Source organism: Alligator mississippiensis, chromosome 15 (genome assembly GCF_030867095.1).
Source record: "Alligator mississippiensis isolate rAllMis1 chromosome 15, rAllMis1, whole genome shotgun sequence".
Taxonomy (NCBI): Eukaryota; Metazoa; Chordata; order Crocodylia; family Alligatoridae; genus Alligator; species Alligator mississippiensis.
In genome coordinates, this window is record NC_081838.1 from 3,939,113 (window position 1) to 3,963,410 (window position 24,298).

Here is a 24,298-nt window from a genome sequence, read left to right on the forward strand (position 1 = left end):
TTTAATGCAATTTTTATTTTGCTGTATATACAATTTAAGCTATTAAAATTTTATACAGTATTTACAAATTAAATTATCTGAACCATCTCCTCCTCCTCCAAAAAACAAAAACAAAAAAACACCCACCTCTGCAACACGCAAAGATAAAGTAAAAGAGAGAAGTTAAAAGGAAGCCAGAGAGATAGTGACAGGCCAGAAACGTTTCCACTCCTGCAGTCTCACATTTTCTTCCCCAGCTTTTAATAAAACTCCAGGAAAGGAGGCAAATCTCACAGGACCTGTGGCACAGATTAGCACATCCCTGGCTAAGTGGTTGCATTATCAAAATTGCAACATAAAAAACATGGGCTCTTTTCCAAAAATATATATATAATCTTCTCATGTTTCAACTCAACCAGAGATTGATTCCTTTAAAACAACAGGTGGTATTTTTGCTTTTGAGATGCTTCTAACTAAGCCCTGGAAGCATGAAATCAAGCTTGCTCTCCTTCCACGCGCCCAACACTGAACGAGTAGCGTTGTCTAGGAACGCAGATGTATTATTGCAGAGTTGCTCAGATCAAAATCATTTTTTTGGTAACAAGCCAAAAAAACTTCCATGGGCGGGGGGATTTGCTTGTCAAGATTCTTACCATGACAGATTTGGAAATCAGAGGACAGGCAAGGAAGACGTCGAATGGGTTGGCCAACCTTAAGCATCCCTTTAGCGAGGGAAGAGAAGTCCTCTCTCCTCAGAGGTGACACGTGTTCTAGTGCTGAGACCCTGCTTGTTTCCATGAACGCACACAAGCTTGGGGGCTCTTCAGTGTCAAGCTGCGGACCACTGCAAGAACAACATGTTTCTCCAGCCCCCACGAACATGGCGTCTCCTTAAGAAGGTTCATAGCATTCAGCGAAGAGCCGACAGGGCTTGACACTGCTCTTTGGTTCCATCATTCTGAGAAACACCAAGATGTTGCCCCAGCAGGTGCTACTCTAAGTTTTCTTTTACCAAAGTCCCGTGTAATGCTTTCATGTTCCACAGCTGGAGAAGAGGACAGCACCAGCCCGTGCTCCTAGACAGGAAGCCAACTCTGCTAGAGATTCTCTTCAAGCTTTTTAATCCCCCTTCCCCCTCCTTTGCGCTCTTCCTGAAAAGCAAAGCTTTCCTTTTGCAAGAGCTGGATGCACAGAAGGGAGAGACTGCATAGTTTATCACAACACCCGATGCATGCTTAGTGGCTGCCCGTCTACAGTGATGCATAGCACAGAGCTGTCACAGGATGCTGTCTCCCGAGTCCCAAACCCACAATCCCTTGGCAATGGTCTTCCTCTTCTCAAAGCCCTCAAACGATGCGATTCTGAATCAAGCCTGTGCTAACCCCCACATGCCTCATCGTGAAAGGTCTAGGCTTGAAAAGGTCTTGACTACTTTTGCCCTTCCCCAGAAGGGCTATGAAATTTTCACCCACCCTTAAGTACTGTCTCTGAATGCGTTTTCCCTGAGATAAGTGTACTATTAGAAACCACTTGGGTTGAAGAGAGGCACTGAAGAGTTATACCGTTCCTGGAAAGGGGGTAGGAGTGGGGGAGCCTTTTTTTTTGTTAAATAGCTGAAGAGGAAAGAATTGAGTGATACATCCTGTGCTGGCTCTAACCTGTTACAGCTTCCCCATACCACATTAAGCTCTGTCCAGCCCATACACGGCTTCCCAACGGAGCCTTTTGGAGGTCTCTGGCACCCATTATTATGTTCACATGTGGCGTGCCTCTTGCCTCTAACTGCAGCAAGCATAGGAGCCCAAGGTCATGGGCAGTCAGTGACATAGATGCTTCTAAGTCCACCACTGGCTGAGGCTAGCCACCTGACTCCTCAGTGCCTCCAGATTGGTCCTCCCGATGAAACATGCTTTATATCAAGGTCTTAATAAGAGCCAACAAGTCTTCACGATTCATCAATCCAGTTTTCAAAGGCTAGTGGAAAGGGATGGTTTACCACTAGAAAGTAACTCAGTGCCCAGAAGCAATGCTGCAGTTAAAGTGCCAGTACAGAGGAGTTTGAGAGTTGCATGGATTTGTCTGTGGAAATCTGGTGAGAGAATCAGGTTAGACGAAATTGAGCAAAACCCCACCTCCAACACAGACATCAAAGCTGCTGACAACCCACCAGAAGTCAAACATCCTTAACACGCCCCTTCCTTGGTCTACACAGCCTTGTCGGGGAAGCAGACTGGGGGAGCTGGGCTGAAATGGCTCCTGGAAAAGTTCCTCCTGGCTTATTCCAGGAGAAGTGGTTGTCCCCGGAAGTGCCCCCATTGCTAATACTGTCCATCAGCAAGACAGAACTTGCCCCAAGCCCACCCTAACATTTGGAGCGATTGCTACTAACAAAACCCAATGAACACAGAGGTGACTGTTTCAGGTCCTGGGAGCAGACCTACTGTCAGGAGCTGCATGAGACCCCTGGGAACCAAACTGGAGAAGACAGCTGTGAGATCACTGCTGTGAGGTCACTGGAGAGAGAAAGGCGGCTGCAATATAAGTCCTGATGGGAGAAGAACCCCAAGTGGGGTCTGGTCTGATCCCAGTGAGGCTCAGGGTGAGAAGGGAAAAGGGTTCTGTCTCCCAAGTCCGTAGGGTGTCCCTACAAGAAAGGATCCAAAACAACTGACCCTGGAGAATCCAGGAATAGAGATGACGCCCAGCACCCTCTCTTTCTGTCCTACCCCAGGACTCAGGACTCCTACCAACTCTCCATGCTTTCAGATGCTGGGAACAGGAGAAGCAGAAGGTAGGAGGGAAGGGAAGGGGGTATATTGCCAACACCAGAGTAACCAGTACGGGCATCGCTATCTGTGCTAGAACCAGTTTCCCTGCCAGCACTCGGGTCTCAAGGGTTCTGTAACATGATACGGACAGCCAAACACTGGAGGAGGGTGGATGGTTGTATGGTTTATCATCCTCACCAAGAGGCCTATCACATCACCAAGGCCGCGTGGCCAAACTCTTTGGGTGTTGGCAAAGACGTGATCAATACTGAAGCCACTTGCAACCACAGAGCTGAATTCTAGGGACCCCTCCCCTGCTGGAAAAGGAAAGGACATCAAAGGGATGTCTAAGCCAGGCCACGACTCGGTCCTGGCTTCCCACAGCCCTGCATCTGCTCCGACCCACGCTCCCTGCGCCAACAGATTCCTGAATCACAGCAAATAAGAGCATGAAACCTCGTGCTGATCTCATTGCACGCCAGCCTAACCCAATGGCACCCAGAGCAACGCCCGCTGGAAGGGTGTTCTCAGAAGGTATGCATATTTCTGACTCCCCAACCCTTGCTTTGCCAGCTCCCAAATGCTCTTTTCTGCATGTGAAGGTGAGACTGTTTCCCCTCAACCTGGAGATGCGGAAGGACATACACTTCCTTCCCTGTAGAAGCCGGCTCCTCGTGGGCCTCTTCCAGCGAGACTCCACTGATGTGGCACCAGAGAGGTAGAAACAACTGGGCCGAGGCAGGAAAAGACCTTGCATCGGAGGAGAAACCCCAGCTGTGAGCAGCTCGCCAGACTGTGGAGATGCCCCCCTCTGAAGATGAGTGGCATGCTGCAGAAACCCCCAGGGTCTTGTCGCAGCAGCCCTGTGTACCGTGAACTCCCAAGGGAATTTGCAGGGAGCTGTGTGGAAGAAGGCTCTGGAATGGGAAGTGTGAAATCGCAGACGAGAGAACAGCTACAGAGCGGTTTGCATTCGAGGGTGGGGTTTTAAGTTAGAAACAAAAAGGCAGAGTCCATTCCAACCCCCCCAAACCCGTAGCATCATGGCTGTGGCCTCCTCCTTCCGCTGGCTGGGGTGGGTTAGTCTCAGCCCGTCGAGGTCCCTGGCCCCGTGGCCCCTGACGTTGCGTGTCTGTCTTATTTTTTAATGTTTTTTTTTTCTTTTTAAACTTTCTTTTTAAACAAATTAGGGAGGGCGGAGAAGAGAAAACAAAGTCACGAGCCAAAAATACCAGTCACTGGGCAAGATGGGCTCCGAGGGGTGTCAGTGTGAGGGGGCAGGGGGTGATTCCAGTTTCTGAAGCCGGCGCCGGCGAAGCTCGGCCGTGTCGGGCTCCCCAGATGAAGACAGCTCCTCCTCTTCCTCGAGGGCAGGACCTGGTGGCGTGTAGCCCTCAGCACCCCCCAGGCCAGACAGATCTGCAAAGGAATCAGTCAGGGAATGGGGGACAGTAATTGATGGGGGCAGAGTTTCTCCCTGCCGGCACCTCATGATGGAGAGCAGCAAGACTTGGCCACAAGCAGCTAAGACCATGGCTCGCAACCTGTTTAGAATCAAGGTTTTCCCCTCAAAAGATGCTAGTGCATAAAGCCAGGTTGATCTGTGGGCTAGATGGAACCCCACATGCCAGGATCAGGTTCCCCCCCCCGCCCGCCCCCCCCCGTGTGCTGGAATTGGGCTCTGGCACCTAGTGCTGCCCCTGATGTGCCAGAATTGGACCCTGGGACCCAGAACCACCACTCCTCAGCCCTGTGTACTGGGATCAGAAGGCAGATTCAGAGCACAGGGCCTGGGGTTCCCCATGAGTCCACATATTTGGTGGTAGAGGAGCAGTGCCAACGTTCTCCTACTTCCAGACCCACGAGAAGCCCTGTAGGCCAGACAATACAGGGCCACAGGCTGGATTTGGCCAGTTGGTTGAGGCCTGAATACCCTTGTCCTAGAACAATTCTTCTGGTACAAAGAGCTTGGAAAGACACAGGTAGATGGGAAGGTCCAGACACTGGATTCCCATTGGAAATCTCTGTGTTGATTGCGTGTACCTACATCTAGCAGCGCTGCTCTTGTGCAGCACCCTCAACTGAGGCAATCATAGCACGGGGAGGGATCCTGGTGTAAACATAAAAATACCAGTGTCCATTCCTGCGCGGGGTTACATAGCAACCACGCTAGTGAGGAGGCCGCTATCTGGTTACAGCTGAGCAAACAGCTAGGAATTTTGTCAAGGCATCAGCACTGTCAATGGACAGCAGGGAGAAGAGGATGCGTGATAAAACAGGTATGTGATAAGAAAGGTAAGCAGGTAGGAGTGTTTACAGTATAAATAGGCTGGAAGGGCGCTGCCACATGCTCCAATTAAAACTGGATAGGAACCAGCTACAAAGTTATTCTACATTTCCAGGCACTGACTTTGTAGCTGGATGGCCATTTTTATGGCATGATAATCACCTTGCACATGTATGTGGCCGATCTAAGTTCACTGCACAATAAGCCAGTTAACTGTGAGATAACTAGGGGTCTACTCAATTTGTGAAATCTGGGATTGTCTGTGAAATCAGCTTAAATAAAACACCTGAAAAATAAAATGCTGAGTCCCAGCGAGAGATGGCTATCCTCACTGCTGCTGCAGCCCAGCGTGGCAACCCGCCTGCAGGGGCGCTGAGGAAGGCTTTGGCTGGTGAGGCAGCAGACAAAATGGTGGCCTCTCCCTTGTCCCCCCCCAACCTCTTGGGGCCTCTCCACCAATCAGTGCCAAGGCGCAGAGCCAGTGAAGCACATCTGGGAAATATCCATGGAATTTGCTCTTTATGCTGTGACCAACCCCAAAATTGTTTACTCTCTCTACAATTTAAGTAGGTCCTTAGTGATAATCACTTTGCATGTATGGCTGGTCTAAATGTACTGCACCAGTGAACTGTGTAATACATGTTACGTGTGGCAGGGGCTTAAGTAGCCAGCAGTAGTAGTAATAACAATAGTAAGAGTAGCAGGAAAAATAATGGATATGGAGGAAACAAATGGTATAAACACAGTCTGGGAACAAAGGGTCAATGGACTGCTGGACTGTGCCCTTGAATGTCCCTGAACTGTCTGATCAACAGGACAAGGAGCAATGCTAGCTTGCAAGGCAACTAATGCGTTGATTAGAATAAGAGTGTGTGCTATCTGCATTAGTTAGGGTGACCATATATCCCCGATTGGCTGGGACGGTCCCAGATTTCATAGGCCGCCTCAGATGGTGGGTGAAAATGGAAGCAAAAGTCCCAGATTGGTGGCACCACCCCACCTGCACGTACCTGGCCCAGCTCCTCCTGTGCAGCAGCTGGAAGCAGGGGGTGGGCTGCAGCCAGGTGTGGATGTGGGCGGGTGTGTGCGTGTGGTCCCCCTTACCCATCCTGGATTTTCTTCAAAATTATATGGCTGCCCTACAAGCGGAGGGGAAACTCCCCCCACTGCCCAATCCAAGGGTTCTGGGTAACAGTGTGACCCCAATCAAGAATCGCCAGCTAACTGGACAAGCCCTCTGGCCTGTCTCATTCAGTGGCAGACGTCTGAATGGGGTGGTTCATCCCAAGAGATGCCGCCTACCCTAGAGGTAGGGATGACACAGGACTGCATAGGCTGGCCGTGAGAAAGCTGTCTGACACAGCCCCTGGCAATCTCCAGTGCTATGGAGGAAGTTGGCAGCGGTGTTTTCAGGCCCCTGGGGCTGATAGGCAGCACAATGCATCATAGGTTCTGTTTCCTCTACCTGTTTGACCTGTTGAATCCGGTTCACCAGATGTGGCCCCCTCTGGAGATGCCACCGGAGGCGTAGTGCTGTCTGGCGAAGGCAAGGTGGTGGATTCATCAGTGTGGGGGACCTGGGTCGAGGTGGATGTGCTGGGGGGCTGGGCAGGACGGGGTGACCTGTCCAAAGGAGAGGGTTGTAAAGTAAGGACAAAGAGCAGCCCATCTACTTCCTATGGGCCCCACCATGTAAGCCTCTGAATATTAACTGACAGAAACACTAATGAACACATACGCAATGCACACAGAGGCTTTGCTAACAGCACAATCAATGCAGGCCTCACCAAAGGCTGACCCACACCACCAGGCTGCCTGAGAGACTCAGAGCATTAACAGGAGTCTCTCATCAGATGCTTATGGTCTCTAACAGGGGTAGGTCCATAGCTTGATGCCAGCTGTCTCACCTCACCTTCCTCCCCTGATTTTTTACTCCTAGCTCAGAAGGTCCTAGTCTGAAAGGGTCCTCACTCTTCATAGAATCATGGAGAAGCAGGGCTGGAAGGGACCTGCAGAGGTCACATCTACTCCAATAACCTGCCTGAAGCAGGATCAGCCTTGTCCAAACCACCCCGTACAAATCCATTATTTAAACTCGACATAAGACTACCATCAACCCTGACACAACACAGACGCCACACCCAAACCTGCCACAGGGAAAACAGGGGAACCATGGCAGCCAACATCCTGCTTTTGTGAAATGTTGTCAATATACACTCAAAATGATCCCAGGTGGAGGCCACAACTCCCCCGCTAGAGGAAGGAGGAGGAGTGTGGCCTCCAATCCAACCAGAGGATAAAATTCCTTCCTGACCTCAAAGACAGTGCTGGTCTGCCCTTAGCAGAGAGGCAAGACCTTGTAGCCAGGACCCTCTGGTTCGAACCCAGCAGGGGCACTGGCAGAGCCGAGTCCCCATCCCCATCCTGGGCTGCAGCCAGCATCTAGTGCCTTTGAGGGAGGCTTAAAAACAGACACATGCATCAGAAAGGGGGAAGGGAGCAACCAGCAAAGCCCAGAAGCCTAGAACATCCCCTTACTACAACATAGACACTGAGACACTGCTATGCCTAGATCACCCCGATCAATGGCTGTCCAGTCTCTTCTTGAACACCTCCAGTGATGGAGTCCACAACTCCCCTGGGTGTCTATTCTACTGCTTCCCTGCTCTAAAACAGGGAAGGCATTTTTCCTGAGAGCCAATCTAAAGTTACTCGGGCTCTACCCCTCAGTCTCTTCCCAGTAACATGGAAGCAAACCCCCATTACAGTCCCTTCCCCAGAGACATACCCAATGGTTGCTAGGACAGTGAGATACTGGTTGATCTGGAGCATGGCCGCATCCAGGAGCGTGTGGATGTTCTGTAGGCACTGCAGCCGGGCTTCCAGGTTCTGTCGGTCGTGGCCCTCCATGGCCCGGAGCTCTTCATCCGTGAGCCCTGCAAACCCGGCAGGTGGCACCGGCATGGGAGGGAAACCTGTTTGTAGGAGGGAGAGAGGTGGGTTTCTTGGCTTCCCTTCAGGAAGATGACAGCATCCTTGCTAGTTGTTGTCTACCACTAGGCTGTTTCCTGTGCTCCAGGCCAAAAGTATCAAGCTGGTGGCACTGGATCGTCCACTGGATCAGCAATTTGGACGACGGGGTGAAAAGCAACCTGTTCAAATTTGCTGATGATACCAAAATTTGGGGTGAGGTGGGCACGGTAGTAGGGAGGGAAAGACTGCAGAAAGACCTGGATAGGTTGCAAGGGTGGGCTAACAAAAACAGGATGCGTTTCAATACAGACAAGTGCAGGGAGCTGCACTTGGGCAGTGGTAACCGGCAACACACTTATAAGATGGGAAACTTCCTTCTTGAGAGCACGGAGGCAGAAAGGGATCTTGGAGTCAACATTGACTCCAAGATGAATATGGGTCGACAATGCGAGGTCACGGTTGGCAGGGCTAACTGGACCCTATCGTGCATCCACAGATGCATCTCAAGTAGGTCCAAGGAGGTGATCCTCCCCCTCTACGCGACACTGGTCAGGCCGCAGCTGGAGTACTGTGTCCAGTTCTGGGCACCCCACTTCAAGAGGGATGTGGAGAACATTGAGAGGGTCCAGAGGAGGGCCACTCGCATGATCTGGGGACAGCAGGGCAGACCCTACAATGAGAGGCTACAGGACCTGAACCTGTTCAGCCTTCACAAGAGAAGGCTGAGGGGGGACCTTGTGACCGTCTATAAACTCACTAGGGGGGACCAGAAGGGTTTGGGGGAGACCTTGTTTCCCCTAGCGCCCCCCGAGATAACAAGGAATAACAGCCACAAGTTGTTGGAGAGTAGGTTCAGATCAGACATCCGTAGGAACTACTTTACAGATAGGGCGGCTAGGATCTGGAACTGACTTCCAAGGGAAGTGGTGCTGGCTCCTACCCTGGGGGTCTTTAAGAAGCGGCTCGATGCCTACCTGGCTGGGGTCACTTGAGCCCAGTTTCCCTCCTGCCCAGGCACGGGGTCGGACTTGAAGATCTACAAGGTCCCTTCCAACCCTACTTCTATGATTCTATGGATCTTGGGCCTCGATAAATGTAGCCCTTGGGGAATCTCCCTCTGTTGAGGGAAATCAAGGAGCCCTTCTCTTCCCCCTCCCCAGCCCCCCAGAGCTTACCAAACAGAGGGGGCCATGGCATCCCTATCCAGGGGGGAGGGAAGGGTAAGCCTGGCACGGTTCCTGCAGGAGCAGCAGTGTCTGATCCTGCTGCCGAGTCTCCACTGGGGCGTGAGGTACCGGCTGCAGAGAGAAAGAAGACAGAGTCCTGGTGAAGTGGTCACGGGCCCATGTGATCTGTGCATGGCCGATGAGATTACTGTGTTTCTTCACACACAGGCAACACATGGACAGAAACAGGCAGAGACACACCAGCCAAGGCAGTGTTAATTCAGATACTTCACAGGTACTCAAGGTGGGATGATGGTGAGCTTTTATGCCTGTCAGATTCCAGTATTAAAGGACAAACAGGTTGGCCGTTGTTAGCTCGAGTAGGACAGCAAACACACACCCATGATGTTACCCCAGGGTTACTAAAGGGAGTTTCTTGCAGGGTAACTTTATCCCAGGATTTAGAACGAGTTGCTCTGTAATAGTGTGGGCAGTGATGTGAAGGGTGAGGTTTCTTACCTGTTGCCTGAGCCCCAGAGGTGGAGGGCGAGCTGGAGGCGGCTGCAGGGTTCTCGGCGTTGTTGGCTGGCTGGACGCCGGGGACTGGTGGGAATGGAGCCATAGGAGGCCAGAAGGGGAACATCCCTGGAGGAAATGGGGGCAGGACGCCCTGGGGGACTGTGGAGGCAAGCAGAGAAGGGGGCGCATGAAGCAGAGTTCCCAGCTGCGTTTCCCTGGTACCCCTCAGCTGTGGCACAAAACAGACTTACACCCATCTTAGAGAGGTCAACTGAGGCAGGGCACTCACAGTTGGGGGGCTGGGGCACCAGCGGCGTGTGCTGCTGCTGCTGCTGGCCTGGCTCTGGCGGCTCGGGCGGAGGCTGGGACTGGGCAGGCAGTGAGGCACGCAGGACATCCATACGGCATGTGGGACAGGTCTGCTGGCGCTGGAACCATGACCGCAGGCAGCTGCAGGGGGTGGAAGATATCGTGGGCTTATGTTGGGGCTTCTGCCAGAGTCTGGAGACCCACTCGTCTGACTCCTGTCCAGTCCAGCCCCTTCTAGAGTCAGGATCAGCCCCATCTGCACTAGCCCAGACACAAGGCATGGCATCGTAGGTAAGTCAGGCTGGACAGGACCTCGTGAGGTCACATCCAGCCCCCTGCTCAAGGCAGGACCATCCCTGGCTAAATCATCCCCAACCAAGTGTCTCCAAGCTGCTCTTGGACATCTCCAGGGACAGAGAGTCTACCACGTCTCTAGGCAGCCTGTTCCAAAGCTTGATCCCCCTCAGAGTCAAAACGTTCCTCCTCATGTGCCACCTCAGTTTGCCCTGCTGCAGCTTGAGGCCATTGCCCCAAAGCCCATCCTCTACAGTCACAGAGAAAAGCCCATCCCCATCCTGTCATTGTCCTTTGGGGATCTGAAGACTGAGATCAAATCCCACCCTCTGCCTCTTCTTCTGAGGCTTCTCTGGGGCTCTAAGATTCTAGGCAGAGGCAGAAACATGCCACCAAGATTTTCCCCACCTGGTATGGAAAATGTGATTGCAAGGCAAGCGCTTGGCGCCTGTCACCATCTCCTCCCGGCAGATGATACACACATTGTCCATGGCTTGTAGCTCTTCTGGGGTGGCATCCGGGTACCTGGGGGGGAAGCAGAGATAGGGGGGATAGAATCTCAGGCAGGGAAGGTGAGGAAAGCTGTGACAATAAGACTCGCCACCCCCACAGAGTCACCTTGGCCCGGGGCATTTCAGAGCAGACCCAAAGGAGACCATCAGGTTTCTGCTGAGCCACAGGCTGGCTGGCATATCTTAAGCCAAAACCATCTTGCTCTGTATCGAGGCCTTGAGGCTTGAGGGAGAAGTCAGGGCCACTGTGGTCTCACGGCCAGGACTGCTACGTTCTTTCCCCAACTGGGCCAAGCCCCTGACCCTGCCACTGCCCTGCCCTCCTATCTGCTGTTACAATAAGCTCTTTGGAGAGAGGAATGCCGGCTCTCACTGGGTGACCACAGCCTCCAGTACAACAGGCCACCTTCTACCCACTCTCCTTCAAGCACCCCTGATCTCAGTCAAGGGGTGTATACAGCGTTCAGTGCGATGCCCCTCCCCAACCCAATACCATATTTACTTGCATACAATACAGCCTAGAATTAAGCAGGTGCCTTGGTTTTGAAATGTGGAGGGAAGGAATAGAGGTCTTTCCTTGTATAAACTGAGTAGTGGCAACTACAGAACTGAGGCTGCTCATTTTTCTGCTCCTTGAGTGGATTTTACTTTCACCTGGAAAGTGGCAGAAACTGCTCTTACTGTATTTCTTATACTGTGCGCCACAATTCCCAGCAGCTGGTTTTTGGGGGAGGAAGATGCACCTTGCATGTGAGAAAGTATGGTAGTTTCAGCCTATGGGAGTGGTCTGTCCCTCCCCTGTATACTCACAGGGTGTTCATGTTGCGGATGGCACGGCGGGACATGATGGCGTCCGTCACGGCCTTCTTGAACTGCCTGGAATGAGAAGTTAGCAGCTTGAGTCACGCACCCGGGCGCCAGGATGGGAAACACAGCGTGTGCCAGGCTGGCCGGGTCTGCTCACCTCATGGCCAGGTACATGGGCCGGATGGCGAAGAGAGGGAAGGTGTGCACCTTGATCATGATGGTCATGAAGGCCATGTAGAGAAGCACCTTGATGAAGCCTGGTGAGGAGGGGAGATTTGAACCATCAGCCCTTCTCCAGCAGAGCTCACCCAGCCCTTAAACACCTATCAGCCCCCACAGCCAGATCAGGGAGGCAGGCTTCTGTGATCAGTCCTGGTCCTTCACATCCACCAGAGAGGACTACGGGGCTGTACTAGGGGGACAATAAGCAAGGGTGGACTGTCCCCACACCCGTCTCTCCCCCGCAGCACAGAACCCAGGAAGCTCCAACAATGAGTTACGTTCCCCTCTCCCAGATGGGCAAGGGAACCCAGGTGTCCTGCTCCAACTTGCTCCCCATTCTCTTCCACCCAGACTGGGTTCTAACTCATTGTCACCCCCCACAAGCTAAAGCACCATGGCTTCCAGGAACCTGCCCAAACCCCCCAGTTTGCTGGGGCCCATCTCAAAACCTTTGCCTTGGAGCCTAGGTGATAAGTTAGATTCAGGGTGACCAAGTCTTCTAATCCTTCTAACCACAGGCCAAATTGAGGGCCAGAGAAGCCCAGAGATCTGTGAGTCCCAGAGGCCTTGCTCTGTGCACACTGCCCCAGCTCACAGCAATCGCTTGGTGTTATTAGATGCGTTTGAAGAGCCCAGGAGCTACATGGGATTTGGGGAACTGCAGCTGAGTCTCTCGTTTCCACGCTGGGCTGTTTCAAGGCCTCTCAAACAATCTTGCAGAAATACCCGCTTCCAAAAAGCCCCAGGCTGAGGCACCAACCTGGCCTCCTCCAACAGCTCTCCCAACTCCCATGGGGCTAAGGGAAGGCAGGTTACCCGTGAAGAGCTCCGTGTAGAGCATGTAGACAGCCTTGTTGTCCCAGGGGTTCTCACTCTGGAGGTCGATTGAGTGCAGGACATACTTGATGAAAATGGTGAGTACCATGGTCATGAGGATGGCATACTGTGGGGGGACAGGGAGAGAGGAGGCATCAAGGGGTGAGCTGGCTCTGAGGGGGTCGGGGCCAGCTCTTCTCCCTCTGGGGAAGGGGCTGAGTCATGGAGTGAGGGCAAGAGTCTCTCTGTAGCTTCCCAGCTGCTTCAAAGAGCAGCAGTTATTCAGGGGGAGGGAGTGGGGGCCTGAAGTCAACCTCAGAGATACTGGGAGCAAACAGACTCACCTCTACCTCGAGGCAGAGGGCCTGGAGAACCCAGGTGGCAGGCAACAGAATTCATCGTGCTGATTCACATCCCACTCTCCCCCCTCCAGAAATTAGTGACTGAAAATTCAATGTGGAAACTGATTCAGACCAGTTTGGTTAAAATGAAAACAATCTTTATCTCTCTATTCCGCCTTCCGAGGTGCGGGTGTTAAATGGGGGACATGTAGTAGCCAAATAAATATGGTAGATCTGGAGAGAGAGAGCCCAAGGGACTGGGATGTAAAAGCATCCTTTAAAACAGTGATTCTCAACTGGGGAAACTGCAAGACCCCCCTCAAGGTGTACCACGATGCAGGCGGCAGTGACCAGGTTAAACTGCCCCGTGCTTCCAGAAGGAACCAGACCGGGAAGGACTACAATATGTTGGCCAAACCATGGCACAGTCACAAAAGTCTCTGGCCTTTTAACTAATTCTGAAGCTATGCAACAGATGCAGTTCCTGGCCCTTTAATTCATTCTGTAGCTGATGGTGGGGGGGGCGGCCTACAGTTACACTGCAAAGTGAGACCTGTGAAAGCCAAGAACCAGCAGACAAACATCCTGAAAGGGGCAAAGGATGTGGAAAGTCCGGGAAGATGCAAGGGGCAAGGGACCAGCTGCTGTCAAGGCAACCCAAGGGGGAGAAGGGGGTGCGAATCACTCACAAAAGATTAGACCTGTGGGAGTGCTCAGCAGCTAAGACCTTCAGATCCCCAGAAAAACTTCTGAACGCCTGGCTGCAGATACTGTCCTTGGGACCACGTAAGACGCATGCAAAGTTTTTGTTGTGTCTTAACTTAGGCTACAGCCATGGGTCAGATCCAGTCTGGGTGCCATGTGATCCAGTCAGGCTGCAGGGCCCAATCCTAACACCCTGGGGTGGAAGGAGGGAAGGAGGAGGGACTGATGGACACACATAACCAGGGTCAGATACCAGCATATAGGGCTTGATCCAGCCTACAGATCCGCCACACCCTACTCCATCCACCTGGGCCACAGAGCCAAAAGGTTGAGCTCCACTTCTTTAGGTCACCAGAGAGCTCTGTAGGGGAGCATGTGGCATACTTTTACCTGAAGGCAACATCCAGTTGAGAAGCACCAGGGTATGAGGAGGAAGCACCAAGAGCGGTTCTCAACCAGGAAGGCCACTGCATTCAAAGTGGAGGCATTGCAGCTCTGAACAGGCTGAGAACTGCCACTTGGAGGGAAATGGATCCCGACGGGCATTAACACGGCTCTGGCCAGGGCCCCTTGTGACCCACTTACCTCGAACCCAAAGACCAGCTGCACCGAGGCCCCTCGGGTGAGGATGCTGTGGTAGGCGTGGCTGACAAAAAGAAAATCTAGAACGCCCAGCAAGAGCATGAGAGCTGCAGGGGTGAGGAAGGGAAGAGAGAGATCAGACCTCGGGGCAGAGCTGCAGCGGGTTACATCTCAGCACGCTTGGCCTGGCGTATGCAAACCAGCTGCCCAAATTATCCTTCCTGTGCAGCTGCCAGAGAGAGGAAGGGGGTACAACTGTCTAGCAAGGGGGGAGGGGGAGGTTTACACCCCTCACCCCAGTCCTACAGTGCTGTGTGCAGAGCCAGCATGGCCCCCCCGACACATGGGACTGGGGGAGACTTTCACGTCCCAGCCCCACCTAGCACTTGCTCCAGAGTTCACTTTCTATATTAACTAGGCCAGCAGGCGTCTGACAGAGCTGGTGGGGGGTGCAAATCACAGCCTTAAAGGAACCCACAACCCCTCCTGCCCGTGGCCTACTCCCGGACTCTCCCCTAAAGCAGCCAGCATCTGCTGCACAGACCCCACCTCTGTTATTCTGCCCTTGAGCTATGTACATCGACCCCCAGTTCTACTGATGCCTTTCTGTCCCGATTCCAGCCCCACGCCAGCTACCTCAGCCTTGCAGTCCCCTGATGCCATTCTACCATGACCCACAGAGCTTATTTTCATCCTGGGTTTTCCTGCACTGCCAGTGTTCTTCAGTCCTACTCCACAGCCCAGCTGCTATTCTAGCCTCAGGCTCCAGACACCTCCAACTGCTGCTCTGCTGAGACCCCTCCATCCTGACCCATGGAGTCCTGCTCTCCTGGCTCTGCATATCCCTTCTACACACACACACCTCCATCTGTGCCACTGAAACCTGCTCTTCCCGTCCCACACCCCCAGCTCCCAGCCTCCGCCACTGGAGACAGGCCCCAGCCCCAACGCTGCCTAGCCATGCCACAGTTATGGATGCATAGGCCAGGGAAGGGGAGAGAATAAAGACACTTACAGGCAATACGGAAATGAAAGAGCCAGGAGATGTTGGGGCTCCGCTCCATCTGGAAAGAGGGATCGACAAGCAGTTATAAGACCTTTGCTGCCATCTCCCAGGCTCTACTTCATCCCCTTTGAGACAGCCAGGAACCCCAGATTGTTCCGCACAAGAGCACAGGGAAAAGTGAGTCTGGAGAAAAGCAGGCCGGGGGCGGCTGTGTGGTCTTTCTGTCCCCTGCAGGGGGGTGTGGTGTCTATGGAGGATGGAGACAGATTTTTTTTGGTGGTTGCCAGGGGCAGGACAAAGAACAAGGGGCTCAGGGAGCAGGGGAAACCGAGGCTGGAGATGAGCAGCTCAGAAAGGCCTCGGTGCTGGGATAAGTGCTGGGCTGGATCAGACAGGGCTGGTATGACCCCTGAAGGCCCTACCAGCCCGGCTTGGCGGTGATTCAATAGGTCACCATCACGGGATCACAGGAAAGTCAGGCTGGAAAGGACCTCATAAGGTCATCTAGTCCAGCCCTCTTCTCTCCCCTCTAAGCCTCCACACCAGTCCCACCAGCCCAATATCTGGCTGTTCCTCCCAGGTTTCTACTCCATCAAGGGTTCCAAATCCCTCAGCTCCCCTCCCAAACCCACTCCTTGCATATTCACAGCTGGGCATTGGCCAGCAGAGTCAGGTGTCCTGGAGCCCAGCTGGCTTGGCCAGGAGAACAATTCCCAGAGTAGATGAGAGCAAAAAATCCTGCCACCCACAGGCACAAACTTCAGATGCACGGCTGACACGGAGACCGCAAAGCACCATGGCAAGCATCTCCTGCACCCTGGAGGGCTGTAGAAAAACCTCCAAGAGTCCCACCCACACAGCTGGCAGGCTCCCTGGACACGGCTCAGCCCTGGGGGGCCATGCACTTACAAAGTCCACCCGGTCCTCAGCCAGCCAGTGGAAGCACTTGAGGAAGAGGAGGAGGGTGAAGAGGGCCACGAAGCGGGGGCTGAAGTCGTCTCTGAAGACGGTGAAGGCCAGGCAGGTCTCTGTGACGGCGTACCATGACCGCTCCAGGAGATGCTGAAGGGGAGGGAGAGGAGTCATCAAGGCTGACTACTCGTCTGTCCCACACCCACAGCTCAGTATTACTATATTCTCTCATACACAACACACTTTCCCTCCTCAAACCAGCTGTTTGGAATTGGAATGTGCATATTATGTGAGAAATATGGTAAGAGTGGATTCAACCACTTGCCAGGGAAAACCGGAAGTAAAATCTGCAAGATCCACAGGGAACAGAACAATGCACAGGCTGGATGCCCTTGCTGAAAGATCATATCTTTCATACTGCCTTTCAGCAACAAGTGCATCGCATATTCTGGAACATGTATATGCAAGGAAATATGGTAGCACTTTGTACTGCAGGGGGTAAAGGGAGTTTCCCAAAGGGAAACTGAGGCACAAGCTAAAACAGGCCCAGAGCCTTGGGGTGTAACAGCGAAGGGAAAGCAAAGGATCAGACCCCAGTGTTCCCAACTCCCTGCTGCATATATGGGGCTCCGGACACCTGGGTTCCATCCCCCACTCTGCCCTAGTCTCTGTCTTGGACATTGTGTATGTCACTTGACTGCTCTGTGCCTCAGTTTCCCCACACAGCGCCAGGAATCAAAGCCCTGAAGCCAAGGGATGCCCTTCATGCCCTGCAGACAGAATGGTAGCACAGGGATCATTGATACACAGGTATGATTTCAGCCTCCCGCAGCAGCTACCAATGGATATGACCCAGCCCTCAGACCCGGCACTGGCGCCCCACTCACCTCCATCTCTGCGGCTCGCAGCTGCCCGAAAAACACTTTACCCATGAATTTGCCCAGGAGGAAAACCAGGACGAATGCCTGGATATAGAGGACCTTCAAGGAAGGGGAAGCAGAAGGGAAAAACACAGTCAGGCAGGCACGACCCAGACTGGACGACATGAGCCAGCGGTGGGGGGGTGATCCAGGCAGGCTGGCTGGGACTAGACAAGAGCCCAGGAGCCCTCCAACACAAGAAGGACCCCCACCTCTGCATCCACTCCCACCCTATGCTGACTCCTCCGTGCCCAGAACTGCCGGGAACTCTTTCCTGGCTGACCTCCACCCTTCAAGGAACCATGCCGCCTTCCTTTACCCTCCCAGGAGATCTGCACAGGCCGAAGGTTCTCTGGCCTCATAGATGCAAAGCCTTAGGTCGCAAGGAGGCATCTGTGAGATGCAAGGCTTTCTAGACGGCTCAGGGCCAGGCGCATTCAGCTTCCGCCAGCTTTCCCAATTTAGCCGGCACTTTGCAAGCCAGATGTGGACTCGGGGTGGTGGCAGGGAGGCTGACGCAAACACTTCCCCCTGCCCCCGCAAGCCGTCGCAGTGGTTGCAGTGGCCGCTGCAGCACGGAAGCATTTGTTTCGGTCCCCGCGCTCGCCCAGGGAATGGAAAGCAGAAGTGAAGCCCCCGGCCCAAAAAAGCTACCCAGTTATATTTGCAAAGAAGAACAAGTGGCTTGAATGGGAGAGTAGGAGCTTAGGGTGAAGACTGACCTCTCCAAGAAGTCAACCCCCCAACGGCTTGCAGTAACCGGCCTTTTAGCTGGAAGCCTCAGAGACTGGTTATGGAGAAAGAATCTAGTCCAACCCAGGGCCAGAGGCCAGGAGCAGGGCAACACAGGCTGCTTCCCCTACTGCTGGGAGCACCGAACCTACAGCGTGTGTGTAACCCGTCTCTGGAGGGGACACATTTATGTGGCTGTGGTGACTCAGTTTCCCCAACAGTATCTCAGTTACACACATAAGCCACATTTGGGGGCAAGGAGCAATTTCATCCCGCAGTCAGACTGGTATAGACTGGAGTGGGGGAGAGATTTGCCTGGGATCCGAGCACATTTTAACAGCCTTCACAGCAGCAGGACACTGGCTACTGCTGCTCCACTGCTTTACCTGGGGCCAGTTCAGGCGTGTGACAGGGCTGACTGCGTAGGAAGAGGTTAAAGGAGGACTTGTCTGGGGTGATTTGGATGGGGATGAGGGGAGGCAGGGGGTTGGACTGGATGACTTTAGAGATCCCTTTTGGCCCTTCTCTATGATTCTCGGAGCCTCCAGGGCTAATGATCTAGTGCAGAGTCAGCTACATATGGCTTGTGGGCTGGATTTGGCCCACGGAGCCATTCGTTCTGGCTTGGAGAGTGAGGGGGGCTTTGCCTAGGCTGTGGCTGGGTCCTGGAGGGAGGCTTGTGTGTGCTGAGCTGGGTTGGCCTGACCAACCACTCCAAATCCTTGCTGGCCATCAATGCAATGTCTCCTCAACATGCTACCTCTGCTCTGCTCATGTCAAAGAGCAACTAAGCAGCAGCCAGCCCATCACCTGCCTCAGTCAGTCCTAGGGGCTTTGGGGACCCTCTGTCTATTAAATTTGGGCTCTCCTCAGTGCCAGGCACACCGCAGGTCCAGCCCGCTCAGCTGTGTTAACTGTATTTAGGAATAGCTGACAGGATTCATGCAAGCTCAGTGCTGGGGTGGAATGGGCTGGTGATGGGAGAGTCTGGGCTCCCACTCCTCTATCAGGGCAAGCAACCTCCTATCAGAGGAGGAAACCCCAACCCCCTGGGTCTCTCTGCAGTAAGGGGAAGCAATGAAATGAGGCCATAATGTCCTATAAAGGAGGCAGAGGCCAAATGAATTTGCAGCCAGAGACAGCCGAGCCGTTGCTGAACGGGGAGGTCAAAGAGGGACCTTCTCCCAGTCCTATGGAGCAGGGTTGTGTCCAAGCAGACAGATACCAATGCTCAAGAAAGAGGTAGCCAGAAGCTATTGTATCCCCTTCTCCACCCACTCCTCGGCTGTGGGGCCAGGGCCCGATACTCACTGCCATGCTGGGGCTAGACTTGGTCAGGTAGACGACGGTAGGATAGAACTGGTGCTTCAGGTAATAAGCGTGAGCTACCACAGCCGTGGTGAGGGCCAGGCTGGAAGCCATCATGATCACCGTCCGGAACATCGCCTCCGCTGCCCACGGCGCCCTACGGGAAAGACGACAGCCGTAAATGCGGGGCCGGGGGACACACCGAGAAGTGACACGGAGCAGAGACAAAGGAGTCACCAAATTTGCATTGCAAGGGGCCGATACATCCTCCAGCCGTTGTGCCACTTCCCCTCCTCCCCATGCCTTTGTTTCCCAGCAGGCCTAGTCCAACTCACAGCAAAGCAGCCAGCAGGCTCCCAGAGGGAGCCAAGCCCCGAGGGATTCCCCCAGTGATCCCACGACCACCTCTGGGATGGGACAGGGATGCAGCCAACAGCCTGATGTTCCGTCTTGCCGAGTCTCCTGTGTCAGATGGTGGCAGAGAGCAGATGCTGAAAGGGAGAGTGAACTGGGTCTGACCACAGTTTTTCCCCCTGTTCCTCTCTCACTTCCAGCCTCCAGCATTTAAGGTCTGGGAAGTTCTGATTCAGAGGCTGCATCCCCAACTCCCGTGCTCAATAGCTACCAATGCCCCTTTCCTCCAAACATGTCCAATTCCTTTGTGAATCTGGCTCAACGCTCAGCTTCCACCACATCTGGTGGCAACGAGTTCCATGCTTTAATTCCACGTTGGGTGAGAAAGAACTTCTTTATGTTAGTTTTAAACCCACTCCCTACTACTTTCACGTGGTGATCCCTAGTTCTTGTCTGGTGAGAGGCAGTCAATAATAAAAAACGATTGACTTTCTGTTCTATATTTAGTATTTTGTAAGCCCTTCTTATATCTCCCCTCAAGTGCCTCTGAAGTGAGATGGCCTGTCCCTATCCATATATCTGTCCCACACTCCATCCATCTCTCCCTCTCATTAGCCTCTTTCGTCTCTCCTCCAACGGAAGCCACTGATCAGCCTTGTTGCCTTTTTTTGGACATTCTCTAGTTCTTTTCTATCCTTTTGGAGGGGTGGGGACCAGAACTGGGCAGAACCGTATTTATTATCATGCCACCCTCCCTTTTTCCCCAGAAGTACTAGGATTTAGATTTATATCCCACCGTCTCCAGAAAGACTCTGACGAGCGACAAACAAACTCCCTGATAGGCAACAACAGTCCACCCAGTGGACATGCACCAACACCTCAGTGCTCTCAAACGGGCACCGCTTCCTTATAGTGTCTTGCAAGACTTATTTTCTATTCTTGCCCACTCGCTTTTTAAGTATCTTGATGACATAACACCTGGGTCTGGTCTAACTGATATTACACCGTTGCAAATCCAGGCAGCTCAATGAGTTTTGTTTACATTGGACTGAGAGATTTATTATTGAAATAAATCAGGTTTCTTATAAGATGATATAATATTCTAATAATAATAGCAATAACGATAACAGTAATGATAAGAGCAATAAAGATGATGATAATCACAATAACGATGATAACTGATAATAGGAATAATGACGACGATGATTGTAGGCCTCACTAGAACAGCAATCAATATACATTTACCGCGTGCACAAAGGCTTCACTAAAGCACTGACCAGAGTAGGCTTCACCAGCAAACCTGACTAATGCACAAACTCCTTACATGAGTATGCCCATGCGAGCAAATGGGCATGGTGTTGTGCCAACTACCTTGACACAGGTACAAATGCCTTAACTCCTGGTCTGATGGACCTGTCAGGCCAAAAAGTGTTAGGGCCGTGCCTGTAAACAATAATAAACTCGGCTGAATCTTTGCCACCGAACCGAGCCTGTGGTCAAGTCGTTCTTTAAAATAAGATTTGTGTTAGGCTCTCCTGGCTGCCACCTTTGCTGGCACTGCAGTTCCTGTGACTTCAACACTAATAACACATCAATAACACCTTACGAGGACAACAGCAACGACAACACTAATAACACCTGACAACAATGGTAACGATAAAAGCAATGATGATGATGAGAATAGCGATGACGATAATCATGATGATGATCCTAATAACTAGAGTAATAGCAATAATAATAATGTTAACAGCAATACTTATGATGATGATAAAATGATAATTGTGATAATGATGACTGATAACTATAATAGCAATAACTAGGATGATAATAGCAATAATGGTGATGATAACAGTAAGTGGTAATAATAATCACGATCATGGTAATGATAATCTTGATAATGATAACTATAATACCAATAATTACTACAATAATAATAGCGATAAAGATAATCATAACAAAACAATGTAATAATAATTGGTGCTGCTGCTGCTGTATTATTACTACTACTATTATTACTATTATCCACATCTCTGCTTCCAACATTTTACCTTCAGGTAACTGTGCCTTGTATTAGCTGCTATAAGGATAAACCTCACAGAGACTATCTGCAGGCAGCCTTTTATGGGACCCCCTGCACAGCTGGAATAAAGTTAGACCAGTTTTCCAAGGCAAGGAAGGCATCCTTCAGTTAAAGTTAAACCAGTTCTCGAAGACAAGGCAGCCTTCAGCTGGTCTCTGGTTTCAGCCAGTGGTTCTCAAGCCAGGGAGCCACAAGACCTTTTTCAGGGAGGCCCCTGCAACGTTAGGAGTGCAAACACCTACAGGGGACTCACCAGAGAGACCCAGAGACTTCTGCTAGGAATCCAGAGCACCCACCCCTCCTGCCCTGGTGTGCTCCCAGGCCTTTGCACCAAAAGAACTGCCCTAGGATTTTTCCATAGTCAAAAAAAAGAGTGAGCCTGAAGTGCTGCCAAAGTGCTTTGACCCTGCTTTCCCAGCCTGCCCCAATTAGCTGAAGGCGACTTTAATAGCCGAAGCACGCCCCTCCTTGCAAGGAGCTTAGGGGAGAAATGCTGACGCCAGACCCATTCAGGGATCAGTGGCGGGCCAGTCCGATAACTAAGTTTCTCCCCTGCCCTGAGCCAACTGGCTTCTGTCCCTGAAGCGTAGACCCATGCAGCCAGACATAGACTCCAGGGCTCGCCTCATGGAAGGGAGCCACGCTGTGCAGAGCAGCAGAGGATCGTGCCTGCCTGGATAGGGTCTGATCTAGAGACCGCAGGGGACAGGGAAGAGAACTGTGTCAGGGAGGATCTTTCAAACCGTGTAGATCCCAGGGCAGATGGGAACTCCCCCCAACCCCTGGCTATTAGCAAGCTACAGCAAAGGGCAGCGGCTTCCTTCCTGCATGCTGGGGAGAAGCAATGAAGACACAGGACAGTGGAGGCTGCCCTCTTCCCCCTCCACAGGCACACAGCACCTTTCCTCCCTCCACTTTAGGATGCCCCCGCCCCCCTCTGTCCTTCATTCCAGTCTGAGATAAAGGAAAGACATTCACTAGTGGGGGTGGCAGGAGTTTTTCTATACCTGCCAGGGGTGCTCCAAGAAGGATGTCCTCTTTTGAACGCATTAAGGGAGTTTTCTCCAGGGCCCAGATGGCTCCACATACAGACCCTGGGACACTCGCCCCCACCTCATGTTTTGGGGAAGACAGGATACGAGACCCCCACCAAACTCAGCTACTTGGCCCCCCTCTCCCTACCCAGAGCAGCCCAGGCCCTGCCAGCCAGCTAAATGCAGACTCTCTCCTCCCGTGATGCCCCACAATTATGTGCCCCCATCATGCCTACCCTCTTTATAGCACAGGACTCAGCCCCTCCTTGATTTCTCCCCTTCCAGCCGCCAGGCTGCCCCTACCTCGACATCCCCGTCTCTCCTCTCTCCTTCCCAGGCCTTGGCTTCCCAAGGCTCTTGCTCCAACAGGCTGCAAAAGTCTACAGCCCCCACACATCCCCCTGGAGCTGAGACCTGATGCTCCTTCCCCAGACTTCAACCCCTCTCAGCACCAGTCCCCCGGACTCCCCCTGTTCTTCCCTACGAGTTTCCCCTGCTTTCCCCCAGGCACCCTGCACAGCACAGCTGCCCTCTTGCTCCCAGTGCCCCTGTCACCGCCCCTGGCCCGTCCGCTCCCAGCCCCCCATGTCGCAGCCCCTGCCCCTGCCCCACCCCGCCCCATGTCACAGAATGACGGAACCCCGGAGCCGCGGCGGGAAGGGAGCTCCGGGTCACGTCCAGTCCAAGCAGGCAGGGGCCAGAGGCAGAATCGGCCCCATCCCAATCGTTCCAGGCAACTCCATCATCCAGCCCTTTCGCCGAGCTCCCGTCACAGTCCCTGCCTCTCCCAGGTCCCCGGGTCCTAGAGAAGTGGGGCTGGAAGGGAGCTCCAGAGGTCACAGCTAGTCCAGCCCCTGCCTGCGGCAGGATCAGCCCTGTCCAGACCGCCCGTAACCCAACCTGGTAGTACAAGGACGCCACAGCCCCTTGCCTTGCCTTGTCACGGCTCCCTGCCCCCTCAGTCCCCAGCCCTCCCCTTCCCAATTCCCCCCAGTCCCCAACCCCTCCCCCTTCCAGTGCTCCCAGTCCCCAGCTCCTGCCCCTCTCATCGACCCCCAGTCTCTAGCCCTCCCCTTCCCAATTCCCCCAGTCCCTCCCCCATGTCACAGCCCTTCCCCCTCCCAGTCCTACCCTTCCCAGTGCCCCCCGCCCCCCCAGGACTCACCCCGGCTCCGAGAGCCCCCGACACTCCTGCAGCCACCACCACCCACCGCTCCTCCCCCGCCGGAAGTGCCGAAGCTCTGCGACACCTCACTTCCGCTTGGACGCTACCATCCTCGCCCGTCCCTGGCCGCCCAATTCGCCCCACCGGGAGGGGGGTGAGAGGAACTTTGCCTCCCCCCTCCTCGTCCCGCCCAGTGGTCTGGCCCAAGCGCCCCTCCGTCCCCTCCATTCGAGCGGCGCGTGGCACAGTTCGGACTCCACCAACTCTCCTTCCCCCCTTCCCTCCGTTCGAGGGCCGAACCATTCCCCCCCACCCTACTCCGGATGGTTCAGCCCGAGCACCCACTTGGTAGCGCCCACCCTCCGCCGCCGAAGGTTCGGCAGGATCCCGTGGCTCTCGCTCATTGGCTATGCCTGGCCCGCCTCCTCCAATCAGAAAAAGATCCCCTGGGCTAGCCAATGAGGAGGGAGCCGCCGTTGCTAGGTCCTGTGGGGGCAGATTAGGCAG

The 24,298-nt window shown here is 53.3% G+C and overlaps 1 protein-coding gene across 7 annotated transcripts; it reads right to left on the reverse strand.

Annotated features, from left to right (window-relative positions):
* Nucleotides 1–24,281, reverse strand: SYVN1 (synoviolin 1). Of its 7 annotated transcripts, none has more exons than XM_059718445.1 (17): nucleotides 24,137–24,281; nucleotides 19,494–19,649; nucleotides 19,162–19,315; nucleotides 17,086–17,178; nucleotides 16,196–16,348; nucleotides 15,296–15,344; nucleotides 14,284–14,387; nucleotides 12,653–12,779; nucleotides 11,772–11,871; nucleotides 11,618–11,683; nucleotides 10,704–10,820; nucleotides 9,982–10,142; nucleotides 9,693–9,851; nucleotides 9,183–9,305; nucleotides 7,823–8,009; nucleotides 6,500–6,657; nucleotides 1–4,166 (listed from the first exon to the last, which is right to left on the reverse strand). In XM_059718445.1, the coding sequence occupies exons 1-17, from the start codon at nucleotides 24,193–24,195 to the stop codon at nucleotides 4,012–4,014; spliced, it is 2,121 nt and encodes a 706-aa protein (XP_059574428.1). In that variant the 5' UTR covers nucleotides 24,196–24,281; the 3' UTR covers nucleotides 1–4,011. The 7 variants fall into 7 exon arrangements, with proteins under 7 accessions (XP_059574428.1, XP_059574432.1, XP_059574430.1 ...); XM_059718449.1 differs by having other exon boundaries at nucleotides 19,494–19,620; nucleotides 24,137–24,151; XM_059718447.1 differs by lacking the exon at nucleotides 24,137–24,281 and adding an exon at nucleotides 23,792–23,878.
* Nucleotides 24,282–24,298: the final 17 nt, after the last annotated feature.

What these genes read in the sequence shown, in the direction of transcription:
- SYVN1 (XM_019496976.2), bottom strand. Translation starts at nt 22,679, where the DNA reads ATGTGGAGCCATCTGGGCCCTGGAGAAAACTCCCTTAATGCGTTCAAA. An exon ending in GGTGCCCCAGCCCCCCAACT is followed by an intron (nt 9,852 to 9,981) that starts GTGAGTGCCCTG and finishes TTGCCTCCACAG; the next exon opens with TCCCCCAGGGCGTCCTGCCC. An exon ending in CTCTGGGGCTCAGGCAACAG is followed by an intron (nt 9,306 to 9,692) that starts GTAAGAAACCTC and finishes TTCTCTCTGCAG; the next exon opens with CCGGTACCTCACGCCCCAGT.